The sequence below is a fragment of the Schistocerca americana genome, chromosome 8, assembly GCF_021461395.2.
Source record: "Schistocerca americana isolate TAMUIC-IGC-003095 chromosome 8, iqSchAmer2.1, whole genome shotgun sequence".
Lineage (NCBI taxonomy): Eukaryota > Metazoa > Arthropoda > Insecta > Orthoptera > Acrididae > Schistocerca > Schistocerca americana.
Window position 1 is genome coordinate 269,968,943 of NC_060126.1, and position 25,228 is coordinate 269,994,170.

General features: G+C 45.6%; 1 protein-coding gene across 1 annotated transcript in view; it reads right to left on the reverse strand.

Moving 5' to 3' along the window:
- LOC124545759 overlaps nucleotides 1-25,228 on the reverse strand; it is a 198,383-nt gene that overhangs the window by 132,679 nt on the left and 40,476 nt on the right. Inside the window, exon 2 of the mRNA XM_047124702.1 lies at nucleotides 18,294-18,569. Within this exon, the coding sequence (XP_046980658.1) occupies nucleotides 18,294-18,569 (276 nt within the window). The remainder of the gene's footprint in view (nucleotides 1-18,293; nucleotides 18,570-25,228) is intronic.

Consider the following 25,228-nt stretch of genomic DNA (forward strand, 5'->3'; position numbering starts at 1 on the left):
GTGACACGTACGTAAGCACCCTGTCTGATGACCTGCACCCATGCACGTCCATTGTGAATTCCGACGGACTTGGGCAATTCCAGCAGGGCAATGCGACACCCCAAACGTCCAGAATTTCAACTGAGTGGCTCCAGGAACACTCTTCTGAGTTTAAATACTTCCGCTGGCCGCTAAACTCTACTGACATGAAGATTATTGAGCATATCTTTGATGCCTTGTATTGTGCTGTTCAGAAGAGACCTCCGCGGACAGCCCTACGGAATTCATGGTGTTAGTTCCGTCCAGCACTACTTCAGACATTAATCGAGTTCATGCCACGTTGTGCTGCAACACTTCTGCGCGCTCGTGGGAGCCCTACACGATAATGGGCAGGTGTACCAGTTTCTTTCACTCTTCAGTGTATATCACCATACTCTGAAAGAAATCTAATTGATATACATTCTAGACTGGAGGACTTACCTTTTTTAAATGATTTAAACTGCTTCACTACACCGAGGACATCTATTTCAAAGTTACTCATATTGACAGTTTAATATTTTTTGTGGAATCTAAAATTTAAAAACCTCTCTCACACCGGCCTGATTTAGCTTCACTGATCAGGATAGTAAAAACATGCGTATGTTAAGGGAATTTTCATTCACAAAGCAGGCTTATCACATTCACACAGTTCAATACTGTTCTATCCTGATTAAATTGAGCTTAACTTAAATTCCATAAGGCAGTGAAGCAATTTCGAAGTCTCGGTGCGACGAAAATTGTCAGTCGATCTCCTGAAAACATTTGTAATAATTATTAACTTTCGGCGATCACATGGGGAAGACCGGAGATCTGCTGGTAAGACCGTGTTAGCCTATTTATTTGAAGTAACTGGATATCTTGAGCATACAAAACGGCAGGTTCGTCCAGTGTAAATCAGACGTTCCCCACTGATCCCGTGCAACACAGCGTAGTAAGCAGACACTGTCAATAATAATCAGTTAAATAATTCGGGAACACACTTACTTTAGTTTAGTTCATGTATTAAATTCCTTCTCATACAGAATCTCATCAAGATGGCGACTAGCTCAATAATACATACATATACATCCTCCTCCTTTCACGACTAATCGGCAAGAAGAAGTCCTTCATTCTTTTCATAAGAGAAAACATAGATATCAGAGATGCTATTCTAGGGAGTAAATGGACGCTCCAAGGAATAATTGGGCTTGAAACTACTTTGCATTAATAATCGGTAAGATAAGAAGAGATATTTCGAGATATGTACTGAGTTATATAATTTATAAAATTTCTGAAAATATCGCGGAGAGACCGCTGCAAGAGACATTACAACAGCAGTTCTTGATTCGAATTCAGGAATATTTATTTCGTCTTTTTTGGTGAAGGATTTCGGAAAAGCGTGTTTAGTAAGACCACTTAAGTGGCACTGTAACATTAACATCTCTGTCGCACAGTGAAGGTAATGATGGTGTCTTGTCGCTGGGGTACTTCAGCCAGAAATGTTAAAGACTTCCACATTCTTACTATGGAACACTGTGACTGAGGGAGGCGTCCTACTTTCTTTGTGGTGCTTATCGGTTTCTGTTGTGAGAAGGATTCGAGGTGACTCGCCTGTTTTAATAACATGAAGCCCTGCTCTTTGTGCGTTTTCGATGCCATTAACCGGCTTCGTACGGCGCCGCCGCCGGATCGGACGGGCGCGGCAGTGAGAATGTTAATTGACGGCGGGTACTCAGAGGGACGCAAAAGGCGCGGCGGGGGTTCTCAGGAGCTGCCCTCCCATCCCACCGAGCCGGGCGCTATTTCCCTTCGTCTCGACGCGCGCGCGCGGGGAGGCAAGGATGGCCACAAAGGAAACCATTCCGGCCGGGCCATTACGAATGACTGGCGCACAATGACGCTTCCACTGGCGTAACAGTCAGCAAAAAATAAGAAGGAAACAAGCGCCTTAATTGCGTGATCCCAATCGGCAGAGTACGGACGTCGGCAACTTCTGGACAGCTGAGGATGACGGCGTGGAAGCGAATGCTCCGCCCGCATCGCAGATCTTTATCTGGGACAGCTGCACGTCCGATACTTCTGTGTTTCCTCCTGACGCTTGCTATCCCTCCATCGATCCATCCACTTTCAACCTAAACTGGTGGCGCGATGGGTGTACGGGAAGGTGTCGTCGTTGAGTCACTGTAGGAGGATACAAGATGACCTGGAGAGGATTTGTGATTGGTGTAAAGAATGGCAGCTAACTCTAAATATAGATAAATGTAAATTAATGCGGATGAATAGGAAAATGAATCCCGTAATGTTTGAACACTCCATTAGTAGTGTAGCGCTTGATACAGTCACGTCGATTAAATATTTGGCCGTAACATTGCAGAGCGATATGAAGTGGGACAAGCATGTAATGGCAGTTGTGGGGAAGGCGGATAGTCGTCTTCGGTTCATTGGTAGAATTTTGGGTACATGTGGTTCATCTGTAAAGGAGACCCCTTATAAAACACTAATACGACCTATTCTTGAGTACTGCTCGAGCGTTTGGGATCCCTATCAGGTCGGATTGAGGGAGGACATAGAAGCAATTCAGAGGTGGGCTGCTAGATTTGTTACTGGTAGGTTTGATCATCACGCGAGTGTTACGGAAATGCTTCAGGAACTCGCTACTGTGGAAATTTAGAGAACCAGTATTTGAGGCTGTCTGCAGTACAATTTTACTGCCGCCAACTTATATTTCGCGGAAAGACCACAAAGATAAGAGAGATTAGAGGCATATAGGCAGTCATTTTTCCCTCGTTCTGTTTGGGAGTGGAACAGGGAGAGAAGATGCTAGTTGTGGTAAGAGGTACCCTCCGCCACGCACGGTATGGTGGATTGGGGAGTATGTATGTAGATGTAGACTCGCATTCCGGAGGACAGCGGTTCCATCCACTGACTGACGATCCTGATTTAGGTTTTCCGTGGCTTCCCTGAACGGCTAAAAGCAAGGACACGTTGTATTTCCTTCCGTACCCTTCCATATTTCGAGTGTGCGCCTTATCTCAAATGGTCTCGTCGTCGACGGTACATATAACCCTAATATCCCTCTTTTCCCATTCCCCATACCCATTCAACATAATGTATCATCCATCTGCTTGTATCTTGTACGAGTATATTGCCACCTGTAGCGCACGCCCCTTTATCTTACTTCAGACGCTTTAGTGCAGTGGTTCCAACCTTTTCCAACCTTTCTTAGACCGTTACCCCATGAGTGCAATCAGGCATTAGCTCTCCCCTCCTCCTGCCATCTGTTGCCCCCCCCCCCCTCCCCCGCATTATCAACAACTTTAGCACCTAACTAAACTATAGTATAAAACCTTTTCATTGAACATTTTTATTTTCAAAGTTTTGAAAGATGAATGATATTTAGTGTGTGTGTGTGTGTGTGTGTGTGTGTGTGTGTGTGTTTGTGTGTGTGTGTTTTTGTTAGAACGAATGGCGAAGGAATTCGTGGTGAATCTCAAATGTTACCCACAACTTCGTCTCACAAAAGAAAGCTAACTGTCCACAATGACGCTACCCACTTGTCACAAAACACGTTTCCCCTATATTACGCCTCTCCATTGCGGAATTTGCTTGACCTGCACACTGTAACCCCATTTAAAATGAAACAAGTTCAGATGTGTTCACTATAATTACTGTTCGTAAATCACTTCGTTGCTGCACTCCTCACTTCTGCTCTGGCAGAAACTGGCCGACTTCAGGCTGTTAAAGCTTTGTGTCTAACCTCTCTTAGAAATGGCTCTGAGCACTATGCGACTTAAATTCTGAGGTCATCAGTCTCCTAGAACTTAGAACTAATTAAGCCTAACTAACCTAAGGACATCACACACATCCATGCCCGAGGCAGGATTCGAACCTGCGAGAGTAGCAGTCGCGTGGTTCCGGACTGAAGCGCCTAGAACCGCCCGGCCACCGCGACCGGCGATGTTTCAGAATGAAGTTTTAAAGTTTGGGGCGGGTTCCTTACACCAAACCAAGGAAATAATGTCCCGTAAACCTGGGCTTTAAAATGAATACCTTGAGAGTTAAGAGCACTTGTCCATCCTCGATACTGTGAACCACAGCTCTTCTCCCCCAACCTCTTGCTTTCCACTTTTTAGGAGGAGATAGTATAGACCGATACAAAGAAAATATGTAACGTAAATATGGCCTATAAAATGCATACCTTAAGAGTTTTGAGCACTTGTTCATCTTCGCTACAGTAAAAAACATCTCTTCTACGGAACAAGTGCCGATAGCTGTTGAGGTGTGCATTTCAGAGCTCATGTTTCCTCTACATTTTTCTCTTGTTTTGACGTAAGGAACCTGTCCCCAAATTTTTAAAATGCCCTTCGGAAACACCTTGTACGTATTCAGCAGAGATTCGCAACAGATAATTGAATTTGCATTTTAAGACTCCGCCTGTACCAAAATACAAAGCTTTACCTGTTTATTACACTTTGCCATCTTCATTGAGTCTCATTTTGATTCTGTAAAACATCGAAACAAAAGTTATTTCACCCTAAAAACTATAATGAAACTACAACACTGTGCAACAAAACACTGTTTGGAACACTCACTGAACTATACAAAAGTGACTGCCTACAAAAAATCATAACAGAATAAAAAAAACCTCTGTTTTCTTGGTTTTCCCTCCACCCCTCTTTTCCATCTCTCTCTCTCTCTCTCTCTAACACACACACACACACACATTCGAAAATAAGCGCCATAACGCACACAAGACCAACGAACGACAATAACATGATACATCCCACTGAGCGTACTGTCAGAAGTGTCTGCTCAGACCACATTTCGCTACGTTTTGTGCATGTGAGGTGAAATAGTGAGCGGAAACTTATGAAGAACTGAGTGAAAGCAATGCACTAAACAGTAGCTGATTGAGACACCAACCAGGGACAGGAAACAGGACGGAAAATGTAAGTACAGAAACGTACATAACCTCTAACCTCGAAACAGCTCTCCACAAATACGCAATAATTTTCTTCGTGGCTAGTTTGCAGATGACATGCTGTCAAAAAAACGATGAAAACGAGCGCTAAAATCGATGTATAATAATGCAGTTCAATTAGCACAATTTTGTACATGGCTGCACCTACAGAGACCGTGAATAGTTACAATTGAAGGGAAGCAGCCCTCGGTCACTATTTTAACGAATTAACAGCGTTGCAACACTGCTAGCAGTGTCTTCCTCAGAATTTAAATCAAAGAATGGTCTATAACATGGTCATAGTCGTAATTCTGTGACCATGTTATAGACCATTCTTTGATTTAAATTCTGGGGAAGACACGCCTAGCAGTGCTGAAACCCGGTTAAGTCGTTAAAAATAGTGACCGAGGGCTGTTTTCTTTCAATTTTAATTCAATTAGCGATGTAATTTTAAGGTCACTGTCCAAACGAAACGAAGCAAATTGCAAATATTGTACTTCTTAGGCCTACAGTAGTTAAATTATTACAAACGTGATATTGTACTTTACAGAAGATAAAAATTTAACCCACAGAAGATGACACATTGGTGTCGAAACATGTCTGGGCAAATATAAAAATAAAGTAATTGTGCTTGCGTAAGGCTGATTTCGAAACAACCCGGTTTTTAAATTGCAAACACGGAAGAACGAAAAGAGGAGCTTCAGACCTTAATAAAATGAGTATAATGCACAGTGTCTTGAAGGGGATATATAAGATCAATATCAACAAAAGCAAAACGAGGATAATAGAATGTCGTCGAATTAAGTCGGGTGATGCTGAGGGAATTAGATTAGCAAATGAGACACTTAAAGTAGTAAAAGGAGTTTTGCTATTTGGGGAGCAAAATAACTGATTATGGTCAAAGTAGAGAGGATCTAAAATGTAGACTGGCAATGGAAAGGAAAGCGTTTCTGAAGAAGAGAAATTTGTTAACATCGGGTATATATGTAAGTGTCAGGAAGTAGTTTCTGAAAGTATTTGTATGGGGTGTAGCCATGTATGGAAGTGAAACATGGACGATAAATAGTTCGGGCAAGAAGAGAATAGAAGCTTTCAAAATGTGATGCTACAGAAGAATGCTGAAGATTAGATAGGTAGATCACATAACTAATGAGGAGGTATTGAATAGGACTGGGGAGAAGAGGAGTTTGTGGCACAACTTGACTAGAAGAAGGGATCGGTTAGTAGGACATGTTCTGAGGCATCAAGGGATCACCAATTTAGTATTGGAGGGCAGTGTGGAGGGTAAAAATCGTAGAGAGAGATCACGAGATGAATACATTAAGCAGATTCAGAAGGATGTAGGCTGCAGTACGTACTGGGACATGAAGAAGCTTGCACAGGATAGAGTAGCATGGAGAGCTGCATCAAACCAGTCTCTGGACTGAAGACCACAACAACATCTAAGTTGCTACTTTATTTTGATGGCGAGCAATCACAACGCAATAAAAACAAACGTGTTTGGGCGTGTGGACAGCGTTCTGAGTACACCCGCGCAGTCGTCACGCGGTGCCGCAAGTAAGCAAGTCTGCGCAATCCGCCGCCGACAGCGCCTCTAGCGGCGGCGGTGGGCATTCCAGCGCCTCGTCTCCAGATTCCCGGAGCTCGTCGGCCGCGGCGAAATTTCAAGGCGGCGTAGCGCAGCTCTGTCCGGCTGCAGTCGGAATTCCAGCCGGCGCGGCGCGGGCGGAGAATTAGCGGAGAGCAGAGGTAGCGGGGGATAAAAGCGGCCTGGAGAAAACAGATGCTCGCGCGGGCCGGGGCCGAGCACCGGCGCGGGGGCGGTCGAGGTATGCCCGCCGGCGCAGAGGGGGGAAACGCGCCGGCAACAACAACAGACGCGCAGCCGGCGAAAGAGACGCGCACTGCTGGAATGCGCTGCATGAATGCCGTTAATTAAATGACGAGGGGGGCGGGGGAGGGGGAGAGGGTGGGGGAGGTGGCAGGGCGGGCGAGGCTGGAGGAGGTTATTGGCGGGAGAGACGCAAGGAGCGACGGCTTGTCTGCAGCAAGTCCGTACCTTTGGCGTTTGTAACAGTCGTCCCGAGTGTCACTTGTGCGTAGATGGAATATGCTGACATTTCTGCGGAGCCCAAGGTAAACATATACGTCCAACACCAGAACTCAACAAAACTGTCGCATTCCAAGATAACCTAGAGCACGGACTATAGTCAGTCGGTAAACTGAAGAGCGAGCGAGCGAGTCCCCACTATGTCTACCCTGCCACGTCCCAAGGCTCTTCTACACGCTGTTTCACAACGTAGTACCGTCCCTGCCGCGGCGCGCGCTTTAAATCTGTGGCGGTGCCGTGTACAGATACGTCTCGGCTGCGTTCAGTTTTAGACAAATGTATTGAGACCATAAGGAATACAAAAAACGATACCTTCTTCCGAAACACAACATTATAGAGTAAATAATATTAAGATAAGAATGGAAGTCAGGATTATACTACAAACATAGAACCGAATGCCTGTTTATGTGAATGTATTGCATGTTCCTCTATTGCTATTCGTAAAACAAACCCCATATAATGCAATCAATCTGTGGAATTTGAGGCTTGTTCTTACTTTGTGTTTCTAGTAAGAGGTAGAAGTTTTCTTTGAAGGACTGCATAGAAACTTAACAATTTTTGCAACACGAAGAGTGTTTAAAAAGTAAGTAGAAATTTATAATTTTGCGTGTTGTATTAGTCCGATTTGCACTACTTTTTTGTCACTGCCTTCGTAAACATGTCTCTAAAGTATGTGTACAATGTTATGGATATTGGCTATTTACTCTGTTGTCAGCTGCCAAAAAGGTTACATGTGTTTTGGTAGCATCAACGATTATTTGTGTATGAAAATAAACTAGAGAATCTGTATTAAATTTTGTTATAGGAATGGAATGAAGTGTATGAAATTTTTAGAAATGTTAAATATTGCTTTTGGTGAGGCTGTCATAAGTGAACCAAGGGCATACAAGCGGTATAAACATTTCAAAGCAGGCCTTAAAAACAGCGGTTTTACAAGCATGGATGAGATTAAAAATGCACAGTTACAAGACCTATTAACTACCCCGAAGAAACAGTTCCTAAAGAATTTCGGGAATTGGAAAAAGCACTGGCACAAGTATATAGTATGTAATGGGGAATATTTTGAAGAGGATAACATTGCTGTAGATTAACAAATAAAGTTCTTACCAAAAAATAAAAATTAATATGTGAACGCATCTCGTATGTCAAGCTTTTTGCTTAGAAGTCCAGAATCGATGTACATGTTTCGAAGAAAATTTCAGCAGTGTTTGGAATAGCTATTGCGCACAAATTTCAAGCAATATGTCTCAGTATCAGGTGAATAGTGACCGAGATAGAGATTTAATGTTCCATAAGCATCAAAGGTTTTACGTGATTTTGAAACTCTCTATAACGATCGGTTTCCTCCCAAGATTATTAGTTTTCCATTGTGGTGATTCCACTAAACCATGCGGCTTATTTTCGCGTTCCTTCCTTATGCGTGCTATTGGACGAGGCTAACGTTTGCATAAATCGCAGCCCTTTGATTGGGACTGGTAATATTAGCCAACAGTTCTTTTTGGGTCGCCTCTTTAATACACGCTGTAATAACATTAGAGACAATCGAACGCTCATTACTCCCCAAATACCTCCTCTTCTTCGTATTCTGCACATTTTCTTGCAATGCTAGACGATTATCCATCACTTCCGGATATCAAAGTATATCAGTAATTATACAAAGTTAACTGACTGACACTGGCAACTACGATCATACGAACAGAAACGACGTATATCACTGCACGCCGATCTACACCTCTAGGCAGATAACGGGCAACAGATTGTGGGTGCCCCTGTAGGCCGGTGGCAGCGTTCTTCCGGGAAAGGCCAGTTCCCCCACCAAAAGCGCTGTTCGCTCTTGAGTTCACAGACAGACTATAAACTAGAGTTCAGAAGTGAGCTCTGTATACTCGCCAGCAGGTCCAACGACGTCACCTCCGTCCTCACTGTCTGCGTATCCTCGGAGACTGACTCGAGAGTCTCCCCCATTGCCCGTTTGACCGAATGGTCCAAAATGGCTCTAACAAGGGAACCTCCCCATCGCACCCCCATCAGATTTAGTTATAAGTTGGCACAGTGCATAGGCCTTGAAAAACTGAACACAGGTCAATGGAGAAAACAGGAAGAAGTTGTGTGGAACTATGAAAAAAATAAGCAAAATATACAAACTGAGTATGCCATGCGGAAGATAGGCAACATCAAGGATAGTGTGAGCTCAGGAGCGCTGTGGTCCCGTGGTTAGCGTGAGCAGCTGTGGAACGAGAGGTACTTAGTTCAAGTCTTCCCTCGAGTGAAAAGTTTAATTTTTTATTTTCAGACAATTATCAAAGTTCAGGCACTCACACATAATCAACTTCGCTCTCCAAAATTCCAGGACATGCTCAGATTTGCTTGGACATATGCAGGATTTGACGGTCTACACACGGAAAAATTTGAAAACGTTAAAAAAATATGTTCTGACAGAGCACAGGGGAAACTGTGCGACTGTGAAACTATTGCATTCATTTGTTGCAGATTATGTGACAAACTCTTATGTTTTCATCACTTTTTTGGGAGTCATTATCACATCCACAAGAAAACCTAAATCAGGCAAGGTTGAATAATCTTTTTACCAATTCGCCAAGTGTACAAGTTAGTTGGGTCGACAACATATTCCTTCATGTGACGCACATGCCGTTACCAGTGTCGTATAGAATATATCAGACGTGTTTTCCTGTGGAGGAATCGGTTGACCTATGACCTTGCGATCAAATGTTTTCGGTTCCCATTGGAGAGGCACGTCCTTTCGTCTACTAATCCCACGGTTTTGCGGTGCGGTCGAGAAACACAGACACTATACTTATTACAGTGAACAGAGACGTCAATGAACGAACTGACAGATCATAACTTTGCGAAAATAAAGAAAGTTAACTTTACGCTCGAGGGGATACTTGAGCCAAGAACCTCTCCTTCCGCAGCTACTCACGCTAACCACGGGACCACGGCGCTCCTGAGCTCACACTCTTCTTGATGTTGCCTATCTTGCGTATGGACTACTCAGTTTGTATATTTTGCTTATTTTTTTCATAGTTCCACACAACTTCTTCCTGTTTTCTCGATTGATTTGTGTTCAGTTTTTCAATGCTTATCCACTGTGCCAACTTATAACTAAATCAGAGGGGGGTGGGATGTGGAGGTTCCCTTGTAAGCACTATGGGACTTAACATCTGAGGTCATCAGTCCCATAGATGTGGAACGACTTAAACCTAACTAACCTAAGGACATCACACGCATCCCTGCCCGAGGCAGGATTCGAACCTGCGGCCGTTGCAGCAGCGCGGTTCCGGACGGAAGCTCCTAGAACAGCTCGGCCACAACGCCTACATAAGACAACAAGTGTGTGGCGCAGTTGTTAGATCGGTTACTGCTGCTACAATGGCAGGTTATCAGGCTGTAAGTGAGTTTGAACGTGGTGTTATTGTCGGCGCACAAGCGATGGGACAGGGCATCTCAGAGGTAGCGATGAAGTGGGGATTTTCCCGAACGACTACGATCACATCGTCATGAGTCCACTTACCGCTCAGCGTTAATTGTAACGTCGTGATTAAAAAAAAAAAGTCTATGAGCAACGCGCCCTTGCATTCAAATGAAAAAGACATGATGACTTTCCCGGAGCTGGGACGTTTGTTGTTTCGACTACCTCCAAGCCATTTCCATATTTTTGGAGGCCTAAAGAAAGACATTTGCTGGCATCGTTTTGCTTCGGAACGAAAAGGTGCACGCCTGGGTGCAACAATACTTCCATAGGAAATAACACCCTTTTTCCATGTAGGTACTGTCCGTCTTGTCTCACAATGGGACGAATCTATAGACAGTTACGGCGATTGCTTTCGAAATAAAAAAGAAATTACTTACTCTTTTTCCATCTGTCGCGCTTTCATTTGACTGTCCTTTATATGATTACTTTGCAGTTCGCACTTAAATCCTTTGCACGGGATTCAGAGGACCACTTTCACACTCTTTCTCGACCGTTCCACTCAGAGAAGCGTCAGTCAGTGTGAGCTCTCTGATATCTCTTATTTTATTGCGATGGTTGTTTCTCCCTATGTAGGCGGGAGTCAATAGGATATTTTCACATTCGGAGGAGAAAATTGCTAGTTGAAATTTCGTGGCCGGCCAGAGTGGCCGAGCGGTTCTAGGCGCTACAGTCTGGAACCGCGCGACCGCTACGGTCGCAGGTTCGAATCCTGCTCCGGGCATGGATGTGTGTGATGTCCTTAGGTTAGTTAGGTTTAAGTAGTTCTAAGTTCTAGGGGACTGATGACCTCAGAAGTTAAGTCCCATAGTGCTCAGAGCCATTTTTTGGAATTTCGTGAAAATATCTCGCTGCATCGAAAAACGTCTTTGTTTCAATAACTGCCACCCAAACTCGTCCAGTCATTCCAACATGCGGAAAAGCCTGTGTTGGAATGACTGGACGAGAAATCAACACCAGAATCACCGAACATAAGCGGCATTGCACGTTCGGTAGGTGGAGAAATAAGCCGTGGCAGAGCACGCGCTGTCGTAGCAAAATTCGTCGACACGGAAATTCATGCTGTAGAGAACTACCACACACGCTTGTTCAGAGAAGCTATAGAAATACACAAACATGACAATATCTTCAACAAGAAAGAAGAAGCCTCAAGGTGAACGGATACTCCATTACCACGCTGCAGCTTAGGTAGCAAGGTGAGAAACGCACCCAGAAATGACCACGGAAAAGCCCTTGGACGTTCGCGCGCCAGGTAAATATAAACTGTGGTCGCGAGCTCGATTCCAGCCCACCACCAGCAAGGGACGGGGACTGGGTGTTTGTATTGTCCTCATCATATTTTGAGACGTGGCGAGACTGGAAATGGAAAGATTGGGAACTTGTAATGGCGCTGATGACCACGATGCTGAACACCCACCATCATCATCATCATCATCATCATCATCATCACCAGCAAGGGACGGTGAAGCTTTCACGATACCAGCCGCTCGTGCTGGCGAAACGTCAGAGAAATCATCAAAGAAACGACTGAGACAGAAGCCAGCAGCTAGCTTGTCATATTCCGTAAGGTTGCATGTCAATGACGTTCCCCACACTTTGCTTCGTTATGACGACATGTAAGCTGCTGTTATATTTGACAATGAATGTAAGGTAAAATATCTTAAAACTGTGGTTGTGACCGAGAAACATTCGTAAATTATTACAATCACTACAGTATTATCTGTTGATGCGCTGTTCTATTATTATTAATATGAACTGCTCTTATGTTCATAATTTAGTTATAAGCACACTTGTATCCTGTATTTCATCAGAATTTATTAGAATATTAAGACATTACATAAATTATAAAGTTGACTGCTAACATCATCTAGCGATGACTGTCTCAAGTAACCTATTAGAGATAGTGGCCATATGTTTCCAGTTCACTGTAGTACTGGCTCTGTCTCTTCTTCAGCCTTGTCCCGCAGGTACGCAGGGTCGGCCATGGTTAATCGGATGTGGCATGTTAAGTTTAAGGGGTAGCAGGATGCCCTTCCTGTCGCCACCCCGTACCCCAGGGAAGGAATTAGTGTACCCCAGCTGTCTGTGTCTAGTGTAAGACATGGAATAGTGCGAAAGTGTTGCAGATGTCTGAGAGTCGTGTAACTGAGGCTGAACGTGGGGACCAGCCCGGTATTCACCTAGGGGGATGTGGAAAACCGCCTACAAACCACATCCAGGCTGGCGGGCGCACTGGCCCTTCGTCGTTAATTCGCCGGGCGGATTCGATCCGGGGCCGGCGCGCCTGCCCGAGTCCTGGAAGCAGCGCGTTAGCGCTCTCGGGTACCCTGGCGGGTCTCACTGTAGCACTGGCTACGTATGTTTAACCTATCTTTGGCACATAAAGGGGTAAAATATGCTGCTTTAAAACTTTTCCATAAATTACAGATGAAATAAAATGTCTGACAGACAGCAGTAATAGTTTCAAAAATAAATTGAAATCATATCTCCTTGACAACCATACATGAAGTCTTGAATAAGAATAAATAAATCTATTCTGTATTTGGAATTTTGATTCCTACATGCAATTGGACATTGCTATATTCTTGTAAGTAATTTTGTATTTTAGATCCGAAGATGGCTCGTGTGTAGCTGAAACTAGTTATCACCATAAAATTTGTCTGAGACATTCACTTCGAAACTTTTTAATCTTTAACATACAAGGTCGTTTTAACACTCATGCTGAGGACCAAACACTTTATTGACCAGAGTCAATTGGCACTTCTCGCACAATGCAGATTTGTACAAACATTTTGTAATTCATACTGATATTCTGGCGAATTTAGTAGACGGTAACGACAGCCTCATCTGTAAACAGTCTAAGAGTGAGACGAGCGACTGCTCTTTCGTTAGGGACCAAGCAACCGCTAGCGGTTTGGAGGCAGGTGCGCCGAGCGCTCGGCGGAAACGCAAGGGACTGGGCCGTGCTGGCTTACACTGCTGTGTGCTTCCGTGACAGCGAGACAAAGCGGCCGCTATTAAAGGATCCGACCGCCTGCGTACGCGGCGTGGGTTGTCCGCCCGCTACGGGCGACGGGAGCGGGCATGCACGTCAAGTTAGCGGCGGGGGCGCCGTCGATTTCCGTCCACAGTAACGTAGCTGCAGGGGTTCTTTCTTCCGGCAGGTCACGACAATAGCATTGTCTGAACGGGGCGCAGGAAGCATGTGGGGGTGGGGGGAAGTCCTGCGGTGTCAAGGCTCAGAGCGGTCACCAAAGAGACACCAGCCAGTGGAACAGTCAGGAGTACTTGACCAGGGAAGAACCCCAGACCGAGTGTCTGAAACCGAATAAAAATCGAAGATAATTGGTGGAGACGGCTGAATCGTCCCTTTAAACCGCCCTGAAAGCTTCCGCGGCGTCGTGCGAAATCGCACTGCGTGCAGTACGTGAGACAAATTAGGCGACGTAGCTGCTGCTCCGCAGATTTGATCTAAAGCATTTATTGTCGCACGTAAAATCTATGAACGCAACAAATAATTCAATACCTTCTCTAACATTCTGCCTGGCGTCTGTTTGTTCTAAGTCGTGTCTCCCTACCACTTTCGCGCAACGACGCTCTGAGCGTGTTTTTTAGGGAGTTGACTAGTTTGAACCTGGGACCTGTTGCTGGTTAGGAGACACGAGACCACACATGACATGTAGAGTTCAGAAGAGTTCAGTGAGACTAGCGATGATATAATCAAATACTTAATTATTTCAGCGTCAGCTCCACTGCACTCCCCGTAAAAGAATCTTAATACTAACTAAATTTAGTGGGAGGGGTTCAAGGCTTTCCTATTTTTAGTTAGCTGGTAAAATAACGTCTAAAAAGCAGTTAAGTTTACCATTGGAATTTTTATTCTACTCACAAAACATTGTTTATAAATTGCACTATTGATAAAAGGAAATATTGTAATACGGGATGATAAAAACCAAATGTGAACGAATATTCCCTGAATGGGTTTCCAAGTTCTATAATGGATCGAATGATGACCTATGCCATATCACATCTATAATCTAGGTTTAAATGAAGTTTCATAAAAGAGAAAACTATCAAAAATGGTCTACAGTGACCCTCAATTATCTATAATTGCTTATGTAACTTGTCGTAAATTACAGTGGCTGATGTGGCTTCTCAATAATTATATAACAGAAAAATCATCGCGTTTCAGATTTTTAACTTCTAATAGCAAATGTGAATACCACGAAGTTTTAATTGACGATCGACATTAGTATTTTGCAAAAAGGGAGTGTAACAGATGAGACTTCTGCAGTTCTGAAGCCTTATGCGGCATCGCGTGCGATCATTACCTTGTTGGTTAGGCAGTGTCAGGGGGCGGCGGGCGGCACAGCTCCACACACCTCGCCGTCTCGGAAGCAACTCTTTCTAACTTCTCCTTACTGCAATTTACCGAAGTTGGTTTAAGAAAAGCTATCAGGCTGTGTTTTCAACTGACCAATCAGGGTCTCATTGTTAACCTTAAGCTCCGCCTACAAAAATTCTGTCTATCCAATGAGAAACGTTATACTTTTCGTGGTGGGGCAATGTTTTTAACGTTTGCTACGTAACAGAGACGCGTATAGTCTCACGCTAAAACTTGCAGTTGGTGTGGCCCTTTTAGTGTTATTGTAAGATCTATACTGTTCTTCTGGAGGGCTCTATCTTTTAACATGGGCTGGGGGGGTGGTCTTGGCGGTCGGCCGGAGATGTGGGTGTCCGTCCCTTATCGTAGGGCCTTCTAGCTTAACACGGTTCTGCTCTCCGCTTCTGTTCTCGTTTCTCCCCTCGGAACTGCGTCTGTTCCACGGTGGGAAGGTATGACATGCATTTAGGCGTTCTTGTGTTAGTCTGTGGTATTCCATTTGCTCATTCATTGATCGTATTACTTTGTCAGGATTTATTCGGAGCTATGTGACATACTGCCGGATTTGCTATCATGTCAGAGTTTTCATGGAAGGTGTTGGATTTGCCTGACACCTTACACTTCTCTTGCTGACAGTACGGGTAATGTAACGGATGATGATTAACAGAATGCCGAAATTCTAAACCTAGCTTTCAAAAACTCGTTAATGGTAGAGGAATGCAGCACCGTTCCCCCTTTCATTTATCGAACAAACGCAAGGATGGCTGACATAGTGTTTAGTGTATCTGGAATTGTAAAACATTTAAGATCTTTAGGCGCCAGGAAGGCATCTGGCCCAGACGGTGTCCCCATAGTATATGCTACAAATATAGCACCATTCTTATCCATCATCTATCAGAGATCATTGGAACAGCGGAAAGCTCCACGGGACTGGTAAGAAGGCCCAGGTCATAGCAATCTACAAAAAGGGTAGAAAATCGGATGCACATAATTATTGGCCAATTTCACTGACATCGATTTGTTGTAGAATCATGGAAGATATTTTTTGTTCAGACATAATGACCTTTGTAGACTCTGAGAAGCTCGTCTGCAGAAACCAGCATGGTTTTAGGAAACAGCGGTCATGCGAGACACAGCTGGCCCTCTTTGTGCATGACATACAACAGGCTCTAGATACCGGATCCCAGGTTGATGCCATATTTCTCGACTTTCGAAAGGCGTTCGACTCAGTTCCGCACTGTCGCTTGCTCCAAAAAGTGCGCGCTTACGGTATATCCTATGCGGCTGGATAGAAAGTTTTCTAACAGACAGAGAGCAGTATGTCGTCCTGAATGGGGAGACTTCAGCAGAAATAAGCGTAACCTCGGGTGTGCCCCAGGGCAGCGTAATAGGTCCGCTACTTTTTACGTTTTACATAAACGATCTGGTTGATGGTATTGACAGTGGCGTTAGACTGTTTGCCGATGATGCTGTAGTCTACAGGAAAGCAGTATCACACGAAAGTCGTGAACGAATCAATAAGGATTTGCAGAAAATATATGCGTGGTGTAGTGACTGGCATTTATCTCTCAATATTAGTAAGTGTAACCTACTGACAAGGGAACCTCCCCATCGCACCCCCCTCAGATTTAGTTATAAGCTGGCTCAGTGGATAGGCCCTGAAAAACTGAACAAAGATCAATCGAGAAAACAGGAAGAAATCGTGTGGAACTATGAAATAATAAGCAAAATATACAAACTGAGTAGTTGATGTGCAACATTGTTAACACCCAAGGACCATCCGACCTCACGAGCGCTGCGGTCCCATGGTTAGTGTAAGTAACTGTGGGACGAGAGGTCCTTGGTTCAAGTCTTCCCTCAAGTGAAAATTTTAGTTTTTTATTTTCAGTTTATGTGACAAATTCTTACGTTTTCATCACTTTCTTGGGAGTGATTGTCACATCCACAAGAAAACCTAAATCGGACAAGGTTGAAGAATCTTTTTACCCATTCGCCAAGTGTACAAGTTAGGTGGGTCGACAACATATTCCTGTCATGCGACGCACATGCTGTCACCAGTGTCGTATGGAACATATCAGACGTGTTTTCCTGTGGAGGAATCGGTTGAACTATGACCTTGCGATCAAATTTTTTCGGTTCCCATTGGAGAGGCACGTCGTTTCGTCTACTAATCGCACGGTTTTGCGGTGCGGTTGCAAAACACAGACATTAAACTTGTTACAGTGAACAGAGACGTCAATGATCGAACGGACAGATCATAACTTTGCGAAAATAAAGAAAGTAATTTTTTTACTCAAGGAAAGACTTGAACCAACGACCACAGGTTCCGCAGTTGCTCACGGTAACCACGTGACCACGGCGCTCTAGAGTTCAAACAGTCCTTGATGTTGCATATCTTTCACATGGACTACTCAGTTTGTATATTTTGCTTATTATTTCATAGTTCCACACAACTTCTTCCTGTTTTTTCGATCGATCTGTGTTCAGTTTTTCAGGACCTATCCACTGAGCCAGCTTATAACTAAATCTGAGCGGGGTGCGATGGTGAGGTTCCCTTGTGAGTATAACAAGGCGAAAATCCCCATTAACGAAGGAGTACAAAATAAATGCCCAGTTTTTGGAAGCGGTAACATCAGTCAAGTATTTAGCTGTGACTATTCGAAATGATCTCAAATGGTATGACCACATTGCACAAGTAACGGGCAAGACGAACTGTAGGTTACGGTTTATTGGTAGAATCGTGAAGCGATGCAGTCCTTCAACAAAGGAAATTGTTTACAATACGTTAATTCGTCCAGTCTTATTGTTAGTCTGTATGGGACCCTTACCAGTTGGGTCTGATTCAAGAGATTGAGAAGGTCCAACGAAGAGCGGCAAGATTCGTGACTGGTACATTTAGCCATCGCGAGAGCGTTACAATTCTCATAGAATGTTTGAAGTGGGACACACTTGCAGATAGCCGGAGCGCTAAACGGAAGGGGCTGCTCACTAAATTCCGAAATCCGATCTTCGCCGAGGATGTAGAGCATATATTACTACCACCAACTTTCAAATCGCGCAATGATCGCCACTGAAAGATAAGGGAAATTAGAGATCGTACTGAGGCGTTCAGACAATCGTTTTTCCCTCCCAGTGGAACAGAGGGGGGAAATATGAGTGTGGCGCGAATTGTGCCCTCCGCCACACACACCTTGGTGGCTAGCGGAGTATATATGTAGATGTAGACCCTGGTTAATTCTATGCTCTGCCACACTAACAATCATACAGTCATATTAATCTTCAGCATTCTTCTGTAGCACCACATTTCGAAAGCTTCTATTCTCTTCTTGTGCTAACTATGCCTCCTTATTACCCCTAAATCCTTCTCCTATCCTGGCGCCCACGCGTCTAGCTAAGTCGTTCTGTGCAGTACGGCACGTCTGAGGTGTCGCGACACGGCAGGCAGGCGCGGCCGGTGAGTGGTGGCTTTCCGAGGCCCGGGCGCCGGGCAGAGTGATGGGTCGCTCACGGCGCGCCGGCTGCCGTATTGGCCGATAAGCGGTCAGCCGGCGCGACGGATCGGGTTGCGTGCCGCACGCGAGGGCACGGCCGCCGGACCCATACGGGCGCCGCAGCCGCAGCTGCCGGCCTACGGACATCGCCAGCGCCACCGCGCACCTCGCTAATGAGCGGAGCCTCCCCTGCCGACACACCAGCGCCGCCACTTCCGCCCCTCCACACACACCACGAGAGATCCGCGAGGAGCACGCGATGTACACTGTGTGATCAAAAATATCCGGACACCTGGCTGAAAATGACTTACAATTGGTTCAAATGGCTCTGAGCACTATGGGACTTAACATCTTAGGTCATCAGTCCCCTAGAACTTAGAACTACTTAAACCTAACTAACCTAAGGACATCACACACATCCATGCCCGAGGCAGGATTCGAACCTGCGACCGTAGCGGTTGCGCGGTTCCAGACTGTAGCGCCTAGAACCGCTCGGCCACCCCGGCCGGCACTCTCGCAGGCATACGTTCAATCTGGTGCTGGAATGTTTCTTTGGGAATTCCAGCCCATTCTTTACGGAGTGCTGCACCGAGGAGAGGTATCGATGTCGGTCGGTGAGGCCTGGCAAGAAGTCGGCGTACCAAATGGTTCAAAAGGCTCTGAGCACTATGGGGCTTAACTTCTGAGGTCATCAGTCCCCTAGAACTTAGAACTACTTAAACATAACTAACCTAAGAACATCACACTCATCCATGCCCAAGGCAGGATTCGAACCTGCGACCGTAGGGGTCGCGCGGTTCCAGACTGTAGCGCCTACAACCGCTCGGCCACCTCGGCCGACGGCGTTCCAAAACATCCCAAAGGTGTTCTATAGAGTTCAGATCAGGACGCTGTGCAGGCCAGTCCATTACAGGGATGTTATTCTCGTGTAAACACTCCGCCACAGGCCGTGCATTATGAACAGGTGCTCGATCGTGTTGAAAGATGCAATCGTCATCCCCGAATTGCTCTTCAACAGTGGGTAGCAAGAAGGTGATTAAAACATCACTGTAGGGCTGTGCTGTGATAGTGTCACGCAAAACAGCAAGCGGTCCAAGCCCTCTTCATGAAAAACACCTCCGAATTTTACTGTTGCCACTACACGCGCTGGCAGATGATGTTCACCGGGCATTCGCCATACCCACACGCCGCCATCGCATCGCCACATTGTGTACCGTGACTCCTCACTCCACACAACGTTTTTCCTCTGTTCAATCGTCCAATGTTTACGCTCCTTACACCAAGCGAGGCGTCGTTAGGCATTTACCGGCGTGATGTGTGGCTTATGAACAGCCGCTTGACCATTTAATCCAACTCTTCTCATCTCCTGCGTAACTGTCATAGTACTTGCAGTGGATCCTAATGCAGTTTGGAATTCCTGTGTGATGGTGTGGATATATATCTGCCTATTACACATTACGCCACATGGTACATGAGAAGTACGAAAAAAATGGAAATGAGCGTTTGGCGTCATTGGCCGGGAGGCCCCTTGCGGGGCAGGTCCGGCCGCCTTGGTGCAGGTCTTATTACATTCGACGCCACATTGGGCGACCTGCGCGCCGGATGGGGATGAAATGATGATAGCACAACATCCAGTCCCTGAGCGGAGAAAATCCCCGACCCAGCCGGGAATCGAACCCGGGCACGTTGGTCGGCAATCCGTCACGCTGACCACTCTTTTCCCTTTTTTTTTCTTTTTGTTCGGTATTGTTCGTTGCGTTTGGTCTGGGCAGACGTCACAAGACATCCGTTCAAGTCGATCGTTGATTCCATTACTCAGTTTTTTATTACAGAGAGCGAGCAGCCCTCTTATTTCTGTATAACCACCCAGCTATCGGGGCGGACATGAAAAGTACGTATTTTATGTTATTGACATGAATATGGATGTCACATTTTTGATTTAACGACCTGAAGTTACATCCTTGTATGACTAAATACGGGATACACAACGCGTTACGGACCCTTTTGATCAGATAGTGTAGATGCAGAAGAAAACGCATCGTGTTCTTTCCAGAGCCACGCGTATTGCAGAATAGGCCTGAACGTGAGATTTGACGCACTTACTATGAAAGTAGGTTCAGCTGTGTGCAAGTACGTAGTGAGCCATGGTAAAATTTGCTGTTTCGAAGAGCGCGCCGCAGCGCTTAGTGTAAAGCAGTCGCCTTCCGTTTCTGGCGGTGGCGCCGCTGTGGCAATCGCAGCTTTGGTGTCTTCCTCTGGTGGAAAAGGGGAAAAGTTGTCTGTTCACGTGCATTTAAGGGGCGCTATGAGCTCGGCAGGAGGGATCTGTCAGTCGGATTGAGTCTGGTCAGCTGGTCAGCGAAGTCAGTCTGGGTCTGTCTCTCGTCCGCATTGGTGAGGCAGTCAGTGTCTCTCTGTCGTCCGGAGTGCTAGTGTGTGTTAGGCCGCCAGTCTGCTCGAGTTGCTCAGGCAACGGTGATTGGCGGTTGGATCGATCGGTTGGTCGGTCGCGCACTGAGATACAAGATGACTTTTCCGCCTTGTGCGTCGGCGCATGTAAGGTCACCACGTGAGTCCAGTGTGCCGCGCCGTATAGCTAGGGGAGTGGCTTCGCGGCCGACACGAGAGCAACAGGAGTCAACCCACGACATCGGTCTGGCCGGTGCGAGCTGCGACGCCGTGAGACGGGAGATCGGCGCGCCTCCCTGCGTCCGTCGAAGCGCGGCTGGCAGCGGGCGGTTCGGGCGAGCGTTTTGGGGGTGCTGCGCCAGGTCTTCGCCAGACATCGCAGTTTATTAGAAGTTAAGTGATTCGTGATATGTTGTTTCATTTACTTGTTAAATTCTACTTGTTTTCTTGGTCAGTCTCTCGTCCCCAGCTTGCTCGTTTGTCTCCCGTCCGTATTTGTTAGGCAGTTAGTGTCTGTCTGTCTGTTGGTCTGTCATACGTTAATAGCTGCCTCTGTCAGGTTTGTCGCATTCGGTGTTACCGAATTTATTGCTTAAGGTGTAAAGGCCGAATTCCTGAAATACGTTTTATCTTGCTATCATCTTGCGAGGTGGTATATGTGTAATGTAGAGCATGTTGGTAGATTTGGTGTAAAACTGCATTTTATCGATTTTATTTAAATGGTCATTTTAGTATATAAAGTTGCCACCCTTCCACCATAAGAGTTCTTTTAAAAACTAGTTGCACTTTCGGTGGCAAATAATTTTTAATGTGAGTGTTTTGTACCATCTCCATCTCTCTTACGGGGTGCATAGTTTATGTGTTTGTGTGAGTTGTTAACATTTTTAGTTTAAAGTAATCTGGTGTGCTGCAGATTTGCACCAGTGTAGTCTTTCAGAGGTTGTTGTGAGCGATCGGGACTACGGCCGTGTTAAAAGGGAGCGACAAGGTTCTGAGCCCGAAAGCTCATACCTCAAAAAATAAATAAATGAAATTGTTATTTCTGCCTCTGAATAAATTGTAACTTGATATTTACAGGGTGCCTTCTGATCATAATTTTAAATCTGTTTTAAAAAAAAAGGGAGCTTTTAGGAATAAAATTTCCATTTATTGAAAAAAATTTTTATTTGTTTCATCAGTTAACCATTGGCAACTACTTCCACGCTCACATAGTGTGGTTAAATGTGTTAATGTTCTCGATGAATCGCTACTAAATAAAATTTTTTTAAGACAAGGTTTTGAAAGTAAATTCACGGTTCACGTAGGTGTTTACCAACATTACGCGAAACTTTTCCGGAAGGAAATGCCGCGGTAGTCCCTTATTGTGAGGCAGAGGGCCCTCAAAAGGGTTGCAGCCAGTGTGCGTACAGCGGCTGGCCGCTAGCCGGGGGCCAGCTGTTGTTTGCCGGACTAATTGTGTCGGCTCGCATTGTGCCGTGCCGTGCGGTGCGGTGCGGTGCGGTCGGTCGGAATGGGCCAAGTTTCTCGCGCTCACAACAGCCAGGCCGGGCCTTTATCCCCGCGGTCTCGGCGCGGCGGGAACACACCACCCGGGCTGGGACTTTCATTCAGCTCCGCTGCCCTCCCGGTTCTCGGCAGGGGGGTTTACAAGCGCAGCGCCCGTCCCAACTTGCTGGTCACCACGACGTCACCTCGCTGCCAGGTACTCTGCAGAAGCCACCTGAACCGTTGCGCGATCGGTAGCTCGCGCTACGTCTCCTGGAACACGGACTTTGGCGTGAAGATACGTTTGCCGCTAGTGCCGTCCAGGCCGTTTGTCTAGGGAAGGCAGTGAGTGAAGCATCTGCGGGGCAACGGGTTGGCTGTTTGTTCTACCACCGGTGTCACTTCCAAGCTGATCTGGCTGAACATCTTCCGGACACAAGGGACATGCACCGAAAACAGGATAGGCTCATTATCCCTTTGGCTGATCAGATTTGGAGGTAGGCAGCGGGTCGTCATCCCTCTGGCAGCTCCAAGGTCTTCCACTGTCTTTCGACATGTGCGAGGGTCACTCCAAAAGAAATGCACACTATTTTTGTAAAAATACAGTTTTCATTCTGCATGTGTGAAAGTTTTACAGTGTGTAGATACATCCTTCCCGCTTGTTTTCAAACTTAGTTCAACCTGTTCCCGTGAGTGGCGCCGTCACAGCATGTCTTCAAGATGGCTACTACACTTGACGTTCGTCAGAAGCATCGTGCTGTCATAGAATTCCTGTGCTGTGAAAACGAGACAGTGGGAAACATCCACAAGAGGTTGAAAAACGCGTATGGAGATGCTGTTGTCGATCGCAGTACAGTTAGTCGGTGGGGTAACCAGGTTACGTGATGAAAGCGGGCACGGCAGTATTGAGGATTGTCCTCGCAGCGGCAGGCTACGTACTGCACAAACTCCAGACAATGTGCAGAGAGTTAACGAATTGGTGACTGCTGACGGACGCATCACAGTGAACGAATTGTCACGCTACGTTGGGATAGGCGAAGGAAGTGTTTGCAGAATACTGGATGTGTTGGCGTTAAAAAAAGTTTGTGCCAGGTGGGTTCCCAGAATGTTGACAGTGGCTCACAAAGAAACAAGAAAAACGGTATGCAGCGAGCTTTTGGAACAGTACGAGAATGGTGGAGATGAATTTCTTTGAAGAATTGTGACAGGTGATGAAACATGGCTCCATCATTTTTCACCAGAGACGAAGAGGCAACCAATAGAGTGGCATCATGCAAATCCACCCAAGGAAAAAAATTCAAAACCACACCTTCTGCTGGAAAAGTTATGGCTACGGTGTTTTTCGATTCCGAAGGACTCTTGCTTGTGGACATCATGCCAAGTGGAACCACCATCAATTCTGATGCATATGCGACGACACTGAAGAAACTTCAAGCTCGACTGAGTCGTGTTCGACCACATCGGCAAAAGCAGGATGTTTTGCTGTTTCACGACAATGTACGGCCACATGTCAGTCAAAAAACCATGGAAGCGTTCACAAAACTCCGATGGACAAGACTGAAACACCCGCCTTACAGTCCTGACCTGGCTCCATGTGACTATCATCTCTTTGGGAAACTGAAAGACTCTCTTCGTGGAACAAGGTTTAAGATGACTCCCTTGTGCACGCTGCCAAACATTGGCTCCAACAGGTTGGTCCAGAATTTTACCGTGCGGGTATACAGGCGCTGGTTCCAAGATGGCGTAAGGCAGTTGAGAGGGATGGAAATTATGTGGAGAAATGAAAATATTGTTCCTAAAGAATGTATCTAAACACTGTAAAACTTTCAAACATGTAGAATAAAAGATGGATTTAAAAAAATTGTGTGCATTTCTTTAGGAGTGACCCTCTTAATATTTCTGGCTTTGCAGCCATCATATTCGGCTAGAAGCAGCTCTTTTTAGGAGCAGTTAAGAAGGCAGCTGTGGCAAGATGACGTAACGTGGTGTGAGGTACAGATGACAGATGGTTTTTTCGGTAGAGGTATTGTGAGAAAGAACTCCTAAATTAAGGTCCTACTCCGCGATTAGGTGCTGCGTTCGGAAGTTGCGCACCAAAATGGCAATCTTCTATTATCAATATTTGAAAAATTAAAACAGCGTATTTACTTGAGTTTCAAATTAAAGCAACCCTCAGCAGCGTACTACCATTCCATTATTTCACAAGTATTTATTAATAATAAAGAACTGCAAAACGGAAAGGCAGACGAAGCACTTCGGTGATCGGATCGCACCTAACTTGGATGGAGGGCGAAGTGTTTCTGCTGTAAGATCAGAGCTCGTCCGGCAGAGGACGGACATCATGTCCACCGCGGTATCAGTTCATGTGTCCAATGAGAAAGTTAATGGATACTTATAAACAACGGGGACTAACAGACAAAATGGCTAAAACAGAAAATCTTGTTGATGGAAGTATGCAAGGTAAGAAATGTGGAATGTTCCAAGTATCTGGGTTCGCAAATACCTAGTACTGAACAATGTGACTGGAAATATCCCACAGTATATGTCGATAGAGGGTACCTATTAGATGATTGTATGGTGTCTTCTGGAGTCGACACATATCCAGACGAACAAAGAAAGATGTGCTAGGTTCTGTGGTTGAAAGCATTCTGTCCTAAAGCTCAGTGTTGGATACTGAATGAGAGACAATGGGCGAAAACTGAGACAGCCGAAATGAACGGGAGCACGAGAGCGACTCGAATGGAGCAATTCAGGAATGAATACATAAGAAAGGAGATGGACGCGGTGGAATCAGTCACTGTTACGATCAGTGTTCGGGCACTAAGATTGGTATGTACACGTCCGACGGATAGAGGAAGAACAATGGCGCAGCCTTTGCTCAACTGGTCTGTGCCGGGTAGAA